Consider the following 18,204-nt stretch of genomic DNA (forward strand, 5'->3'; position numbering starts at 1 on the left):
TCTGAATAAAACCCTTAGACCTAGTTGACATTACCCTCCCTACTGATTTGAGTAACACCCAGCTGAAGGCCAGGAGGGAGGGAGCCATTCCCAAAAAACCTAACCCTAAAAATGAAGGGAGAGGGGTAAACAACTGAGAAAAGCCCCTCTGGCCTCTGCCCAAAACTGGTCTATAGCTACTGATCCTCCCGGTACCGCCCCTATAAACGAAGCAACCTTTAGTGTGAACGCAGAAGCTTCGGACATCTTAGACCCGATCAGCGTTAGGGGCGATGAGGTAAACATTTCACTCCTACCCAGGATTGCAGAACTTTTTAAACTTTACCTCACCCCCATCGAGACAAGATTAGCTCGCATTGAAAAACAGATAGGTAAATTCAAGGGGGTCTAATAAAGTAGGGGGAACTAACGCAAGTACAAACCCACTGCTCCAGTTACCAAAATACCATTAGCAACTGTGACTAACACAAAATCTAAGTCTGACTCCCTCACCACGAAGCTAACAAAGAGGGGCCCACTTTTTCCAGGGACCACACGATGCAGCCAAATAAGAACAGCAATGGCGGCGGCCCACATAGGAGACGACCGGTGAACTTGCCTCCTGAGGCAAGCCCCTATGTGGTGGTCATGGCGGGGGTCCCAGAACTGAGTGAGGCTGAGGAGGAACCTAATTGGTCTCTAAAAAATAAAGTCCAATATTGGCTAAATACAAACAGGCCCCTACCCCAGAACCTTAAGATCTTGACAGTGCGTAGGGTAGCATGGGTGGGCTATGAAAGAAAAACGGTACATGGCGATTGCATATTGGTTAACTTTGCGGACCCCCTCACTGTTGACTATATATGCACCTGGAACATTCAGGATAGATATGAGGGGATCGCAACACAACGTCTTTCCTTCTATCCCCCCAGGTGCGGATTAACACGCAACTGGAATAATGACAGTAATTGGCACACAGTAGGGCGTCCCTCCAGGAACGAAAATTGGGGTACTTGGGGTCCACAGGGTTTCAGGGAACAAGTACACAGGGGCAATTGGGGCGGCCTCCCGACCGCCACCAGGTATAGTTGCCCGACAGCCAAATTCTAGTAATCCTTTAGTGGGGAGGGGGGGGGGGGGAAGGTGGACCATGAAGCCATCAGGGAGGCAGCAGAAGGGCACTGTGAGCCCACTATTCCCAGGTTGAGCAAGAAACTTTGCCCCCATATCAATAAGAGAAGTCTCATCCCGCGCAACCAGAATAATCTGCAGCCTATGTCCTTCCTGGGCGATCTAGCAGTAAATGGGATGATTAATCGTCCTAATGCAGATCATTGCGATAGGGGTTCCATCTCCCTCCTTTCATGGAATTTGGCAGGTCTGGCTAATAAACTGGACTCCCTGATTGGGGGGCATTTAAAGATTTACAGGACGTAGGCCTCTTTCAAGAGACATGGGCAAGAGAGGACCATCGGCGTGCAGGATTCGATACATTCGCAATTGGGGCGAATTGGAAGGGGAAGGGTCGCCCGTCAGGTGGATCACTTATTTGGGTGGCCTCCCACCTGGGCTGTAAAGCAATGGCTCTACCAACTAATTCCCTAGATGTTTAATGTGTACTCTTGGAATGGTCTGATTTAACAAAATTGACATTGATAAAGGTCTATTCAAGACCAGTGGGCATAACAAAAGTTTCTAGTACTAGCGAGGAACTCGTGCTGTTTGAGCACATTCCCCAAGGGTATTCCGTATGTGGTTGGGGAGACTTCAATTGCCAATTTGAGCCCCTTCCATCATTCCTAGAAGGTACATCCAATGAGGAAGATGAACAATGGGGAATCCCAAAACTGGCTGGTCAATCAGTGAAGTCCTGGTCGCCACTAGCAATGCAAATTACCTGCCTAACCCTAACGAATTCCCTACGGGCCTGCAATGGTCGGGTGAGTGGCGATATTCCACCTAAACCAACTTTTAATAAATTGGGGCATAATTCCAGATTGGATTATATATTCGTGGAAAATTCCGAAATGGGCCAGAATTGTGGACTTTAATGTAACCCTTCGAGTCGACAGCGATCACAATGCGCCGATTCCAAAAATTTTACTCCCGGGTGTCACTACCCAAAAACAGGGTGGTAATGACTGTGCGGACCAGAGATTACAAACCGGCGTAGAGTTCGCTGGTCCAAAATTGTCGGAAATCCCCAGGACATCCAGAGGCTATACGCAAAGGTTGCTCCTGTCTTGCAAAAAGTTGACAACCTTATACACCATCCTCTCTCGCCTGAGGAGACTTACAGAGAACTAGGTGTACTCCACCTAGAGATGTGCACCACTTTAGCTGATGTTCTGAACCCGGAGCAGAGGCAAAGGAAGGGGGACTTGCGCCCCATGGTTTAATGCCACCTGTAGAAAGGCTAAAACTGATCTACTTGCGGCTATGAAGAGCAGCACAATATCTCCTTGGTAAGAACTAAGAAGGGAGTATAAATGCCTCATTGCTAATGCTAAGTCTGAATGGGACTGTGGTAATTGGGCAGATATGACTGATGTGCTCAAACTTCAAGACGCCAGGAAATTTTGGCAGATTGTCAAAAATGGCTCGGCTGACCCTACCCCGGCCGTAGAGGCCAATATCGCACCCAGTGTGTGGGAAGATCATTTCAGATCTCTATACACTGAGGCTGACATGGACCCTAATCAGGCTCAAGCTGATCCGATGATAGGCTCTCGACCCCTATGCCACTTCTGGACACAGACAAAATTAGTCTGGCAGAAGTAGGCGCAGCTATTGCCAGACTTGCCACTGAAAAAGCCCCCGGGTTGGACAAACTCCCTGGTGACCCATTTAAAAATGAACCTATGATCTGGGCTCCATATCTACAGGTTCTATTTAATGCAATCCTGGAGGGGATGCCGGTGCCTGCTACTTGGCTGGGGGCAGAGATTGTTCCCATCTTCAAGAAGGGCTCTTCTCTGCTCCCAGCCAACTACAGGCCTATTAGTTTAATAGACGTCCCCCAAAATATTTTTGCTAGGCTGATCTTGGACAGTTTATTAGAATGGACCCAAGATCACTCAGTCCTGAGCCCATATCAGGTGGGTTTCAGGAAGAAAGTGTCCACTGTAGACCAAGTCTTTCGACTTACCATGATATTTTGGAAAACTGTACAGCTGGAGGGTGGCAGCCTCTACACTGTATTCGTTGACCTAAGAGCGGCCTTCGGTCTGGTACCGCATAGGAAACTCTGGTCCGTGCTCTCTGGTTTGGGGGTGCCACAACACCTATTAACTAAGATTATCAGATCACACTGATAATTACGCCCAGGTAAGATGTGGCAGGGAGGGAATATTGTCCAACAAATTCCCCGTTGACAGGGGACTTAGGCAGGGCTGTGTGCTTGCACCGACTGTTCTGCCTTTCTGTCAACGGGGTAATAGCGCATCTGAACGGGGTTTGAGAATACTGATGCTCCCAAACTTGAAGGCAGCAGGGTGCCCGCAATTATGTTCGCCGATGACACCCTGCTGCTCTCCAAGTCCCCAATGGGGATTCAGCGAGTTCTCAATGGCCGGGGCATTTTGTAAAGGCCATGGCCTTGAGATCAATGATTTGAAGACCAAATATATGGTCTTCAACCCTCCATCTCGAGCTCGCTCTATTCCTTCCATTGGATCCAATATGCTAGAGAGGGTTCGAACATTTGACCACCTAGGGATCACCCTAAATGAAAAATTGTCATGGGTTTATCAACGGGAGAAAGCGCAATTAAAGCTGGCCCAAATAGCAGGCTGAATCAAATTAATTGCCAAGAATAAATTCACTTTCAAGCCGGTGGGTCCCGCCCTAGAGATTTATAGAGCACAAGCTAGGGGAGCAGTTATGTATGGAAGCGAACTCTGGGGCCACAAGTGCAACCGCGATCTGGTAGTAACCGAGAACAATTTTATCAGACAGGTCCCATCACTTCCCTCTAGCAACCCCTGCTGCCTATTAGACTCGACTTGGCCAGGGACCTCTTGATGAAGACATGGGCCTGCGGCCCCTGTTATTTTGGCGCAGGATCTGGTCAGTACCCGAGTTAGCGAATTATAGGTTAGAACTGCAAGAAATCCTTACTCTACCAAACATCGGGAAAATTCCCTGGCTAAATTTTATTAAGAAAGAATCAGGGAATTTGGGAATTCCTACCCTATGGTCTGACCCGCTTACATCTTGTCACGGGGTTACATGGAGGCAGCTTATTATCCAGTATCAGGAAAGTAAATTTGCTACCCATATGCAAGGAACTGCCCCAGGCACCCCAACGTCATCATTCTTAATAATTAAGGACAGCTATAGGTACGAAACTGTCCTAGACATCATATCCCCAACATCAATTAGGAAACTATCTCCAATGGAGGTATGGTAGTTTACCGTTACGGGCCCATACTAGCAAATGGGCCGAACCATCCCAGTCTCATTGCCCAGGATGCAAATCCGAACAAGAAACTGATTTGCACATATTGTTTTTCTGTAGTGCATATGTGCAGGCACGGAGAAAATTGATTATCACATTATGTAAAAACTTGGGCTTCTCCCATTGCCTGCAGGCATACAGGGTTCTTAAGACTGATCTGGGCACATTGTCTTTGCTTTAGCCAAATACTTGGGATCCGTCTGGCACAAGAGGCGACATCTTTTAAATGGGGACCTATGAAAAATCGTTAAATGATAAACCCCGAGTTAGATCTTCTGATAATGTCAAAAGGCTGGTCCTTCTACTTGTACATTGTTTTTACATGTTTTAATGCTTGTATATGTTAATATTTACTGTTTTATATTTATTGCTATCTGTACCTTTTATGGCACATGATGCCAAAATAAAGATGAGGATTATTTTTGTATGATTAAGCAAGCTATTCTATGTGTATATATGTAGTAGTATTATTTAATACTGTTATTTGGTGTAATGGTTTTTGTTTTTAAAAAGACCAATCACCCAAAATAAAAATCTTGAAAAATCTTGAATCTTTAAGTGTTCAAAACGTTACGTGTAGCATGACCGGTTTAGGGGACTGTCCAGGAGCCAGAGGAAAGGAGTCTTTAAGATGGGTAAAGACTGTAGATCAAATTGCAAACTGCACCAGATGTATCTTGGGCTACAGTACGATTAAGTGACAAAACAGATTAAATATTGCACTCCGAGAAGCTCCAGTGGGACTGCAACAGAAGAGAACATAACTGTCAATATGTGCAATGAGAACTTGCAGAACTATATAGGGATCAATTTAATGTCCCCCGGTGAGACTGTGGAACTATTCTATAAACATAAAACCTCTAGATTTAAATGACAGAGGAAGTACATCACACACCTCTTGGACATCTAAACAGGTGATCAGAGCACACAAAATGATAAAGTCACAAGTAGGCTTCACAAGATTGTACTTGCTTAAATGTGTTCAAGATTACCAGTAGGCTAATTACAGCAACAAACGTCAACATGTCCATGGAGGTTGGAATGCAGGGATGACAATGGGTGCAATGTGGCAGCACATGTACATTTTAAAAGTTGGGATTCTCACCACTCAGAAAAATAAAAGTATAGGCTAACTCCTAGTCATTGCGAGCTGTACCAACATGTGCATGGACTACTACTGAATAGCAACCGTTCAACACCTGCAGTCATTAAGACAATACTACTTGGCTTAAGAGAAAAAACAAAGAAAAATAAACTTGCAGCAGGAGATCAAGCTTTTGGTTTATTAAATGTGAATCATTTAGTAATAAATAATGATCAATAAATAGCAAACCGATACAGTTTATACAAGAGGTGGTTTATTTTACAGTGAATGATATTGTGCTACTGTACAATGGAAGACACAGCAAGGCCCCTGGTGTGAGCCAATGCTGCAAAGTAAGATAACCCAGAGGACAGGCTAGTAGAAGAGAGCAGGAGAGCAGCAGAGAGCCCATAAAAGATGCTTCTCCAATCCAGGGGAGGAGGCCTTTGAAGGAGTTTATCTGGATGAAGATAAAGGTGGAAAAATATTTCATGATCCAGAGACCATTTAGCTAGGGAAAAAGCTAAATTTCAAGGGAAAAGCATGCCAGAGGGGGTTCAGATTAGTGAGCATCACAGCACACCTGTAGATGTGAAATACTGTCACAACAGGAAACTGGGAAACTCTGGGGTGGGCTGCAGGGGTGAAGTAATACGCTTGGGTGCAAAGTCATATGTGAGTTCAAAAAGCCACAGGATGACTGTCCAGGTGTGAAGCGGAGACCATTCATCTTGCCAGCGCAAGACCAGAGTAGCAAGATTCAGTAGTGTTCCATATCAATAGGAAAAGTCCACTTCCAGGTCAGCAGCGTGTTAGTGCAATAATTACAATGCAAGTGTACTCTTCGGCTCAAACCGACACAGTTTGAAGGAATAGAAAGGAAAGGTTAGAACTGAAGGCAACAAAAAGTTTGTGGATTAGTCAGATTTTAATTTCGGCTAAAAAGAAAAATGGAAGTGGAAAAATGAAATGCAAAACCTTCACACCACGTACACACAGGCTCCAACCAAATTCTTAATACCAATATTTATCCATCCAAATATGTTGGATTACAAAAATAAACATCAACATTTGGTGAGAGCCACATGTTTAGGTTTTCGCATTTTATTGTTTTCTTTTTTACAAAATTAGTGCATGTGAGAAAAATCAGTTTTGCATAGGTTGACTGTTTGCATATAAAGAACGTTTAGTTGACTTCTGTTCAGCATTTGACAACGGCAGTATGAAATAAAATCAAAGTGCCACCTAATTCACAGTCAAGACATTCCCCCTCTAACAAGAAATACCAGGAATTTCTGCCCATCTCATCCTGCGTTCCCCAGACGAGCTTCCTACTCGGCCTGCCACTGCAGACATTAACCCACACGTTACATTACAAATTGCTTTCTGCTCCCTCTTAACTTTCTTGGACACAGTCGTCAAAAACTTGGAAAATCCCAGTTTACTTTGGGGATAACCACCTGAACAGATACTAAGAAAAACTGAAAGGGTAGTTCTGTTTCTCATCCGGAACAGAGCACAGTTCGCTCAACCTTAGCATCCGACATTAAGGGAAGTTAAGGCCAGGTTCTCATTCCTTCAGACTTTACTCTGAGGCCATCTCTCAAACCCAGCTGACTAGGTCAGATTTTGGGTAAAAAAAAAAAATAAGGGCACTTGCACATTTCACATTTGCCAAAACAGAAGTGAACTAAACTGATAAAATAGTGTGAAAAAAGGAGAACAAGGAGGATTTATATGGAAACACATTAGAGGTAAAAGGATAGAAGTGAGTTTATTAGGCAAGTATGAGGGTACAGAAGCAGGCAAGCACAGTAGGAAAACATTTACATTGAAGTCATATCGTTGAGAGCATGGTCCAGCTCCTCGCTGATTGCTTTGTACTTCAGTTTCTGAGCATACAACTCGTCTACAAAGACGCACGGAGGATGGAGGAAAGCAGGAGGATGCAGAGGGGAGGCCAGGTGATGATGGAAGGAGGTGGCAGTGAGGGACGCCATCGAGAGAGCGAGGCAGCAGAAAGGGAAAGTGCACAGAATGGAATGGTGAGGCAGTCAGCCAGAACAACAAGGTGAAAAACAGAAGTAAAGAAAAAATAAAATTAGCAAAAAGGAGAAAATATTGCATGAACAAGCAGAATGAAACAGAAAAACACTCTTTAGAAACTGAAACCATGGAATAGAAAATAAAACAAGCTCCTTAGAAAAAGCGTACAAGACCTAAGCCACTGTCCTAGGGAGAGCGGTTCGTGCAACCAAAGTGCTGCTTTCCAGCGGTTTTATCCCTGTACAGGCCTCTTGCACTCCTACATATTTGGCTGACAAATAAAGTGTCATTAAGCTTAAAGGCCTTGGGCCTACCAGGTGCTTAAAAGACTTTCCAGGGTACCATCTTCCTGGGAGCTATCCGTCGGTATAAATGACCACTCCAACCAGGTAATGATGTTCACTGCAACTAACCATTAGGCGACTGAATATTCAATTTAGCATCAGTGGCTAAAAAATAGATTTTTATAGGGAAGAAACAAAGTGCCATCGAGTAATCTGGCATAAACAGGGCTAGATTATATATGCAGCGTCCTTCTCTACAGGGGCAGCAAAGGCCCTATGCAGGACCGTGGCAATTAACCAGACTCATTCGTTATTGGAGTTTTCACTTGTATCAAGAATGGGCAACATTTGTTTAATGTATTAGACATAATTGCAACGGATCTGAACCCTTCTGCAGAACACTGCAGCTCTAAACTGACAAACGCTCAGGGAAATGATGTAACTACAGTATCTGTACCACTTGATGGTCGACCTTTGCACAACCGGGAGGTAGACAGCCGTGGTCCTTTCTGGAGTAAATTCAGTGCATACCATAAGTGACACCACCACCTATGGCTAAAGGTCTTTAAACGGCTATAAGCATCAGATACATGAAGGACGACCCATTTTAATGATGCAACAAGTTAGCAATGCAGAACATTTAATGGTTGTAGTCCTGCCCAGTCATTGTACCCGTTTAATTCAAAAGAGCCCTTCCTTGTTCCTATGGTCAGCTCTCACTTAAAGTAGTCTGACTTCTAGGGGCAGGGGAGCTGGAAACTAGCCAAAGAAGGAGCCCAAATTAAAAAACATATGAAATTGTAAACACAAACCGAGGCATGGAGGATCAGCAAACAGTTTAACCAATGAAGACCCGAACCACAGAATATAAGTTGAGAAAACATACCTTCCAAGTCATCAATGCTCTTTTCCAGTTTGGCTACCGTCCTTTCTGCAAACTCTGCGCGGGTCTCAGCCTTGGAAGAGAATGCCAGACCAAACATTAAAAAGGTTTGGAGCGAGGATGCGGACGCACACAAACAGATTCACTGCTAACATTCTACAGGACTGCATGTACAGTCAAACTCTCCCTACCACAAGAATAAGAACCCAATAACATGATCTGGGTGGAGAGAGCAGGAACCAATCCAGGGGACCATTAATCGGAGTACTTGGCAACTGTCGCGAGGCACTTGCATCAGTGCAGATTAATGAATGGGCAGATTTAGATTTTACTGAAATAAGCACCTACTTTATACCCCCGCACCTCCAAATATATGATGTTCCCTTGACTGCAGGGCATCAAGACAGGTCACTCACCTCCTTCAGCTTGTCGGTCAGGACCTTGATCTCCTCCTCATATTTGTCTTCCTTCTGGGAGTACTGCAGGCACATAAGATTAAAGTTAGAAAAACTTGAATCCCAGTGGCCGATCACACATTGAGGACCATATTATAATTAGGGGCACCCTACAGGGGCACAGGGACAACCCAACTAGAGCACACTATGGAGTTAAAAAGCAACTGAACTAGGAGTAATACAAAACTTGAGCACAAGACGGATCATAAAACCTAAAGGCCAAGCTCGGGTGAACTCTGGTCACGCTCTAGAGTCATTCCTCGTGCACTGGATCTATTAAAAATGTGACACCCACCCTTCGGATCTCAAGAGTTAACACTGTACATAGGAACCCAGACATCACTAAATGTGCATAGGGCCTGCTCAGGAGAATTAGTCCCAAGGGCCTGCATGTGCCAATAAAGCACCAGACTCGCTTTACTAAGGAGGCTGGTGAGCGGAAGGGCTCACTCAAAAGCCATCTCATGGCTGCGAGTCAACAGCATCAGGTACATGAAATGTTATTCCTGCACTGCAAGCGGAAGACACCTCCGACCTACCTTCTCAGCCTGAGCCTCCAGTGACTTCAGGTTGTTGGTCACAGTTTTCAACTCTTCTTCAAGCTCAGCACATTTGCTGTAAATTTGCCCCAAAGAGAACGCAGAAATGGGAGGGTGGAAGATACAATCAAGGACAGGAAAAAAAATAGAGAAAAGATAGGGAGAATGAAAACCATTCACAGAGCAAAAGGAGCCAACACCGTTGCAAGGAAAACCAAAACGTAAACCAGAGCCTGCAGGAAATGCAGGCGCCAAAAGTCTGACGTTTTGCCTTCGAATGCAATGCTGCAGCTACAGTATGAATGCACAAGATTATCGTACAGGTATTAAAAAGAAGCAAGCAGCCAAAAAGCCAGATGCGAGGAAAGCAAACAGATGCAGTGAGGCCACTGGATTGAGTTTAAGTGAATAAACACCAGATTGTGAAGAGAGTAAGAGGTGCAGGCTTGCTGCTCGGTACCAGTACCTTATTTTCAGAAGCCATTAAGGTTTTCAACGTTTGATCCATTATTCTTAACTGTTCATCCAGCTTTCTGCATTCGCTGTTAGTGAACACATGAAATGCACAAGGCCATTCATAAAATCAGTGTGGGGTACGGCATGCAGTGGAAAACAAGACATTTACTTTGGTGACTAATTACTACAAAAGGGAGTAAACTATGTGGTGTGGGTCCAAAACATAGGCTGCGACATTGCCATGCAGAATGTTACCTTTCTGCTGCATAAGGCGGCAAGACAACAGATTACTTACCCTTCAGACAGTTCTGCCCGTTCCTCTGCACGCTCCAGGTCACCTTCAATAATGACCAGTTTACGGGCAACCTATGGGGAACAGCCAATCAGAACATTTTAGGATGCAAAACCACAAAGGGAACAGACAAAAAAACCGTGGCTTGAGAATAGACAAGAAACCAATGCAAATAGAAGTCAAGGCTGCTGGCCTCCACAGAATGTCTGGGGTGCACTGGTGTCAATATCCCCGATTCAAGGAAATCCTTGACAAGAAAGAACTAGCCAGTGACCCTTCCAGGTGGGATATGTAAATGGTGGAAGATATTGGCAGAGATCAAGGACGTGTCTGGTGGGGAACTAATTTAAAGTGAAATTGTGATGCAAACAAGGACAGAATGTCAAACGTAAGTGATTTAAGGGGAGAGGTAGGAGTAAGAATCAGAAACACAGTACTCCAGCATGACGAGGCTGCAGGAGGCCCACCCTGGACAAGCTACTTTTGCAGGCTCACTCACCTCTTCATATTTGCGGTCAGCCTCTTCAGCAATGTGTTTTGCCTCTTTGAGTTGGATTTCTTGCAGCTCCATCTTTTCTTCATCTTTTAAGGCTCTGTTCTCAATGACCTTCATGCCTCTGAGAGTTAACAAGAAGCAGTAGAGTTATCCTTTGCACCGTGCCCAGATAGACACTCCACCACATCCCCTCTAATCCGACAGAAATCCTTACCTTTCGCTCTCATCAGCTGCCTTCTCAGCCTCCTCCAGCTTCTGCAGGGCTGTGGCCAGACGTTCCTGGGCCCTGTCCAACTCTTCCTCAACCAGCTGGATACGCCTGTTAAGGGAGGCGACATCAGCCTCAGCCTAGTGAAGGACCAGAGGAGCGGTTAGAAACAAGCACTCAGCACTGTGCATAAAGAAAGTTTGGTGCAACAACGAGCATGTGTCACAACAGTTCATACAGGTTCCCTTAATGCTTCCTGGAAACAACCGTTTTAAGGTCATGAATGGTAACAGACAAATATAGAAAAATTGAAGCAGTGAAAATAAAGACCGGCCCACAGAAGTGTGGCTGCTAATCAAGGTACAACCGGTCAAAACTAACAATACATTCGGGCATACATCCTGAGGCTGGCTATTCCTATGCCTATCATGCAAACACTAGCTCGCATTCAAGACTGCATATAAACAGGCCTGCTGCGGCACTACAACTGAGAGAACAATTTAAGGTTAGTACCTTCTGGCACGCTCACCTAACGCACTGAAGTTAAACGTCCTCTGAACCAGAAGCATCATATCTGCTCTGTTATATTAATGGCTGCTAAATCTTGCTACACAGAAGGGTGCATCAGGGAATCGCCTACAGTGGCTTCCATACACAAGTGGATTGCCACGGGCAACCCTCAGAAGTCCACCTGCTTCATACAAGGATGTTCTGTCATTTGGAATTCAGGCAATGGGTTCCTCAAAAACAAGTGTCTTTATGAAAAAAGGGAGTGATGGACAATGTATGAAACGTCAATAGGCCATTATAGATTGAATAGTAAAGTTATTTGAAATAATACCTAAATGATCCCTCCATGTGTCCTCAATCTATTACAACAATCTTAGTACCCTAGGGGTGTGTGAACACACTGCATGGAAAATACTTTGACGAGGCACTAGGGTACCCTAGGCTCCCCAATATGCATTTAGCTGCAGTGTTCTCCACATGGATCCTCCCCTTAGCCCCGCCACTGTAGTCACATGTTATCTGTACCCCATTAAGAGCCTGCAGAGAACTGAAGTCTGCGGTTACTCCTATAGTGTACAGCTTATTACCTGAATTACTGGCTACTGAGTGAATTTGAAGAGCAATTCACTCAATACCTCCCAACTCAGAACCTACCGAAGAGTAAGACAGATGTGCTGAGTCAACTGACCTATAAAGAAATACTGATTAGTTTATGTGGAAAGAAAAATCAGTAAACTTAGGAGCACGTGTAGCAAAGTTATAACAAAGTTATAACAATAAAAACCTGGAGGCCCCACTACATCTCGGGCATTATTAACATCACAAGCTGTATGGCATTCTCGCCGTTCAGCCACATTTCTTTATAAAGGGCTGGGGTGGAATTTAAGGGTTCTGAAGCTTGATTGAGGCCAGATGTTTAGCAGAAGAGCAAAACTGTGCCTCGGGGAAAAGAAACTTCATTTTAATCGCAGCGTGCTGCCTTTTAGGAAAAAAAAATCTCAGCAAAACCAATCCCGACACGCTAGTTCTAAAGGAATAAAATGTTAGCTGGAGCGGCCCAATAGGACTTGAGCTGAGAAATGCCTTTTGCAGGAGACGCATACCTAAAAACCAGAAGGACGGCCTGTCAAGTTATAATTTCCTGTTTTATGACCAGGAACTTACTCAGCTGCCCCAGACACAGGAGTCGGCAGCAGGGCTTCAGCCCTTATAAGGCAAGGAGAAGGAAGAGTGTTGACATTGAATGGCACTGCCAGGCCCTTAACAGGCTTCTCATGAAGGCCCATTCATAATGCGGCTTCCAGGGCTCTGTGTTAACACCGTGTGCTTAGTTAGTGCATGGGGTATCGCTAGGCGCTATACAAGGACTTCACCTCATTGACGAAGGCGTACTTGACAAAATAAGCACATAGGGCAAAACTAGGCATTTAACTGTGTGGTGGTGGGCAGGGGAGAGAACGGGGTGCAGTTTGCCCCAAACTGCAACAATAAAAGCACAGCCGAATCAAAGAAAAAAATAGGCTTTTTATTTATACAACTCTGCAAACAGACCGAGAAACATCGCTGAGCAGTAGACGTTTCAGTGTGCACTATTTCAGCACAAAAACCCGACAGCAGAATAGCAACATGCTCCTGTGAGGTAAAATCAGAAGGTACTCCACCACACTAGCACAAAGAACCTGACAGGTTGCTTTCCTACCTGGACTGTAGAATAATTTATTGTGCAGAGCGGAAGTCTGCGCTAGCTTTGCGACATGGAAAATCGGGCTCCATAAAGTTCTAAAGGAGTCCAAAGCATCAGCAAACAACCCACTTCATATCACTTTTAACGTGACATTCATTTGCTCCTTGGTGGAAAACTTTCACTGAAAATTATTCTCTCCCAGAATACGTACAAGAAAGTAAATGCTTTGCTTATAAGAACGAACACTATGAAATAGTGTGACGAATCTAAAGGATGTTTTAGCCTAGCTTCAGTGAATCTGTTTAGCTTACATTCTTCCAATACAGAACCTTCAAATAAACTAAGCAACGCACGTTCATTGTAATGGTCCCATGTTTTTTCGCTGCATGAATAAGCAGCTTATTTCCCCTCATTCTAGGTAAAACTGTGGCATGCCCAACTTTTAACTCCTACACTGCTGCTTGCGCACAACCAGGCTAAATGGGTAACATTTATTGCTGCATTAAACCAGAAACGCCCAATGGTTATTATGGAATGGACGTCCAATAATCCGAGTACACGCAGGGCGTGAGAGAAAGTGGGTCAAAGCGATTATGAAGCAAACTGGGCAGGTACTCGACGGTGACTGCATGTTAGGAGCCAGAACCAGACGTGTGCCACCAACGCAGTGGGTGCCTGCCTCAAAAATATTACAAAAGTATTCAAAAGCGAAGAAGTAGTTAAAAAAAAAAAGTAAAGAGCTCAGGTCACATGTAACATTCATTCCATGACGGCCAGCACGTAAACCAATTCGAGGTTTCTAGACTGCTGGGAGACTCGGGGCGGAAGGTCACGCCCGCTACCCAAGTGCCGGCAACTTACCCAAGTGCATGCAACCAGGAATTTTACGTTCATGCGAGACTTTCCTGCTGTGGAACTCGACGGCTACCGTCGCGCATATTTAAGCATCAACTATACTATGGTGTCTGCCTCAAGTTGTTTGCTGTGTTAAACGAAACAAGCTAGCAGTGCAAACCTGCTTCTGGTACTAAGTATCAAAAGCGAGTCAGACCATGAACGTATCAAGTAGATACACTATGCTACAGCTTCGGTTTATGAGGAACGTGCTGGCTGTCCACTCTGAAGCGTATCAATGTTGCTTTTGGTTCAGTCTAGTCATCTAAGTAGTTCAAGCCAGAGGCACTGCCCACAAAAACTCTCCACAAATAACTGAAATGGGTACACAAAAAAAGGTCAGTACAACTGCTAGGTAAACGCAATTTAAAAGAGAAAAAAACACAAAACATAACCCAACGTGAAGGCATACACTGCAACGGATAAAAAGGTGGCCAAAAGGCACGACCATAAACATCTGACACCGATTAGTGAGCTTAAACAGTGGAGGCATGAATAGGCAAACTGGTGACAGTACTCCTAACCCTCGCCCCACCATGAACCGGGTCGCTACAACACGCACAAACTAGGTATAATCCCGTGAGTAAACCCACAACAGCTTCACTCTAGTGTGCACCCCCTAACCACACCCCTTGGTGAAATCTAGTGAAAACGCCCACCACTGCATGGTCACCAGATAGAATTTACAAGAAGTAGTTACTACGAATAAGCTCATTACTGACAGCCAAAGAAATGTACTATAATACATAACCCATGTGTAAACTATACAAGGCCCCCAAACGAATTAAAATACACTTTGGGGGTCGGGGGGGCGGATCGAGTCACCCTCGGATCCTCCCTACCCAGTGTCCACGACTAGAGTACGCAATTTCGAGTAAGCACCAGGTCCAGCAGTCCAAGGGACACTGGGCAGCGGATACAGTCACGATCCAATATTATATATGGGCTCACTGCCCCCCCCCCCTTTAATGACTTGCAGCACCCCAAAACAAGCAGTGCTTGCCTACATCTATGTTGTTTTAGACCCGGTCTTTTACTAGATTACTGTAGGTCTATCATGAAGCGGTGTCTCTGAATGGCACTCCGTTCCCACCCCCGCAGCATCCTCTGCCCCTCCCCCATGTCCTCTGTCAGCTGCATACAGTAACGCACGCACCTCTGGGGCCCTTCTTTACCCCCCCCCCCCCCCCCCCCGCGCACTATAGCGCCTTACCGCCTCCCGCTGCTGCCTCTCGGTGTCCCGCTCCCGCTGCAGGCACCCGGCCCGCGCCTCGGCGTTGTCCGCCTGCTCCTGCAGGGCGCGGATCTTCCGGCGCACCGCGTCCAGGGAGGTGCCCCCCCCAGACATGTTGCAGGTCGGGGAGCAGGGGGGCCTCAGCTGGGCGGGTGAAGGGGCTGCCCCGGCTGCTGCTGCGTCTACACCGGAAGAGGCGAAAGAGGCAAAGTCCTGGACAGGTCCGCACGGAGGACGGCAACCCAACCTTTGAGCTGGCAGAGTCCGCGCGAGAGCCGCGCTTCACGGCGGAGGAGGCAGGGACGGTGCGGTTCCGGGTAGCTCGTCTCGCCCCCGCACCTGTAACCGCGCTGCCCTCTGACCCCACGGACGCTCGCACCGGCAACCCAGAGAAACTCAGCTGCGGGCACTTTATGGGGGCGCCACGCCTAGCTGCCCAGAGCGACGCGGATGTGCATTCCTGGAGGGGGCGGAGTCGCAGGAGCGACAGAGAAGAAAGACTAGTGCGCCCCTCATCCCTTCCGCCTCAAGGCCCGCGTCTCAATGCCGCGTACCTCTAAGAAGGCTTGCGATACCTAGATAGAGGTGTACATGAAACTCCTAAAAAATGTCTCTAAAAATATCCAAATACAATCATGTTTGTACTAAGCGGGCATACCATACCAAACCTGTATTAAAGATGGTTTAAAATATCTTGCGAATAGTGAACTAAGTAATACTATGTTGATTCCTCCACATTAAAGTATGCTTTGTGAAAGTTAACATTTTAACTGAATGGGGATGCCTCGCTTCATGGTTTAGCAACCAAGAAACAATAAGCCCACTTGAACATGGCTTGCTTGTTGGCAAAGTGGAGAAGCCACATTGGCCACGCATTTTCCCCTGTGAGCTCAATGTAAACTTGTCAGGCGATTATTGATTAAAATACCAGCGACCAGCTGGCTAAGGGGAAGGTACCATTCACTCATATTAAGTGGATAGAATTGTTTCCCTTGAAATGAATATCTCCCGTTCCAAGATGGCCACCACTCCTACTCATGGGCTGGGATTAGTGAGGACTTTTTAGACGTGGGACTAGAACGTCCTTGGCCCCAGGTGAGTCACCTGTCTGATCTGCCACATCTCCAGGAACTTCACTGAGTCTCAACGCCCCATGAACCCAGTTAATACCCAGTTAATTCTGACTAGAATATTTAAGACACCATTTCCTTGTGTAGAATCATTAGCCACTTTCTTTAAAAAAAATTCCCTTCTATTTATTTAGCTTTTAAGCATGATCTGCAGTGCCTGGAATCCACTGAACCGCATTATTGAAGAACATACATAATTTTCAAATAACGTGAGCAGTATATTTTCACGTTCTCGTTAAAAGTGAGACATTGCTCTTTCAAAGACCTGATCCTGAGATACTCCTCCTATCATGACATTATCATTGCGAAGTGAAGACACCCGCCTAAACAAACACTTAAGGTCTCACTTAGTGTGCGGTGTATCACAGCTGTGGTTGTTGTCTCACTCGCTGAGCGAGACACATACTTTGGGACGCAGACAAAGGTAATAAGTTTCCTTTTCACTTGGTGCAGAGTCTCATGAGAATGAGCTTCCCGTATCGGATTCTCGTTCATTGCATGCGTGTCTCATATCTAGGAACAAACCAAATATGCTCAAACCTATAACATTGAATACATAAGTACATTAGAGCACAGGCAGCCTCACTCATTGGCGTAGGTCTTGCATTCTGTAGCAGCAGAGTGGGCATAATGCAAATTCCTGAAGCTGCAATGAAGGAGTTGCAGCGCCACCTGCTGACCGTGCGTGTTTGAGTAAATGTCATTGAAGGCTTATTGCAATCCGTTTGGCATTTAGGACTGAGGGAGTGAAACTGAGTGATTATGCAAGCCTGAATGGAATGCATTCTCGCCGTCGGGTTTTGTAAGGTGATGCTTCACGAACGTGCTTGTCATTGAAGCTACACTTCTGGGTAACACGCCGGCTTCCTGCTGAGATCCGGGAGTACAAAAGGCATCACTTTTCTTTTACCCAACAATACCCGTAGCGTCCCCTAAATACTGCAGCGTTGCTATGAGGAGTCGGCGCTGTCCCAGTAGAGTATAACGCCTTTACTACAAAGCCCCAGCTCTGCCACACTGAAGTGTAAAGCCGCCGCTGAGAACGGCGGGTACAGTTCTAACAAATTCGGCTGCTCTGTTCGGGAGTACTGGCGGGTACCGTCACAACCAGGGGCGTAACGTAGCGCCCTGCAGCCTCTGCGGTGCAGGGGGCCCCACGGCCCTTCAAGGGGGCCCCATCCAGCCTAAGGTCAATGAATTACTGTGTGGTATGGGAGAGTAAGGGGGCCCCAGTCACATTCTGCTGGCGGGGGTGGGGGGCATCAGTTTGAGTTACTCTATTGGTCACAACGAAGAATAGAACATTGCCTAACCGCGCCATCTTGCCTCTACTAATACTATCCCATTTCACGCGTAGAAACGCAGACGAAAGATGCTCGCACTGTCATATGGGAATTCTACCAGCTATACTGAAAATAGCCTGCACTGTCCTATTGCATATAGCTCCTGAGAAGAGCTGCTTATGCCCATTCACTATACAGCAGTTCTGCTAACATCTGCAAGTGCAGCTTGCTCCATTAACATCACAGCAACCGTGCTGAGAAGTAATGGCACTATGCCCCCTATACATC

At 45.9% G+C, this 18,204-nt stretch overlaps 1 protein-coding gene across 16 annotated transcripts in view; it reads right to left on the minus strand.

Moving 5' to 3' along the window:
- The window catches only part of TPM1 (tropomyosin 1), a 43,992-nt gene that overhangs the window by 15,867 nt on the left and 9,921 nt on the right, over positions 1 to 18,204 (minus strand). For 3 of the 16 annotated variants that reach the window (XM_086959448.1, XM_086959452.1, XM_086959465.1), the window contains 7 exons: positions 11,188 to 11,321; positions 10,977 to 11,094; positions 10,481 to 10,551; positions 9,730 to 9,805; positions 9,152 to 9,214; positions 8,739 to 8,808; positions 7,278 to 7,431 (listed from right to left, as the gene is read on the minus strand). In XM_086959448.1, the coding sequence (XP_086815574.1) occupies positions 7,349 to 7,431; positions 8,739 to 8,808; positions 9,152 to 9,214; positions 9,730 to 9,805; positions 10,481 to 10,551; positions 10,977 to 11,094; positions 11,188 to 11,321 (615 nt within the window). In that variant the 3' untranslated portion in view covers positions 7,278 to 7,348. Of the gene's footprint in view, positions 1 to 5,707; positions 5,983 to 7,277; positions 7,432 to 8,738; positions 8,809 to 9,151; positions 9,215 to 9,729; positions 9,806 to 10,195; positions 10,272 to 10,480; positions 10,552 to 10,976; positions 11,095 to 11,187; positions 11,322 to 15,482; positions 17,261 to 18,204 lie in introns of those variants that run through there. The other 13 variants (XM_086959456.1, XM_086959453.1, XM_086959464.1 and 10 more) reach the window with 8 other exon arrangements.

Source organism: Lissotriton vulgaris, chromosome 2_2 (genome assembly GCF_964263255.1).
Source record: "Lissotriton vulgaris chromosome 2_2, aLisVul1.2, whole genome shotgun sequence".
NCBI classification, from domain to species: Eukaryota; Metazoa; Chordata; class Amphibia; order Caudata; family Salamandridae; genus Lissotriton; species Lissotriton vulgaris.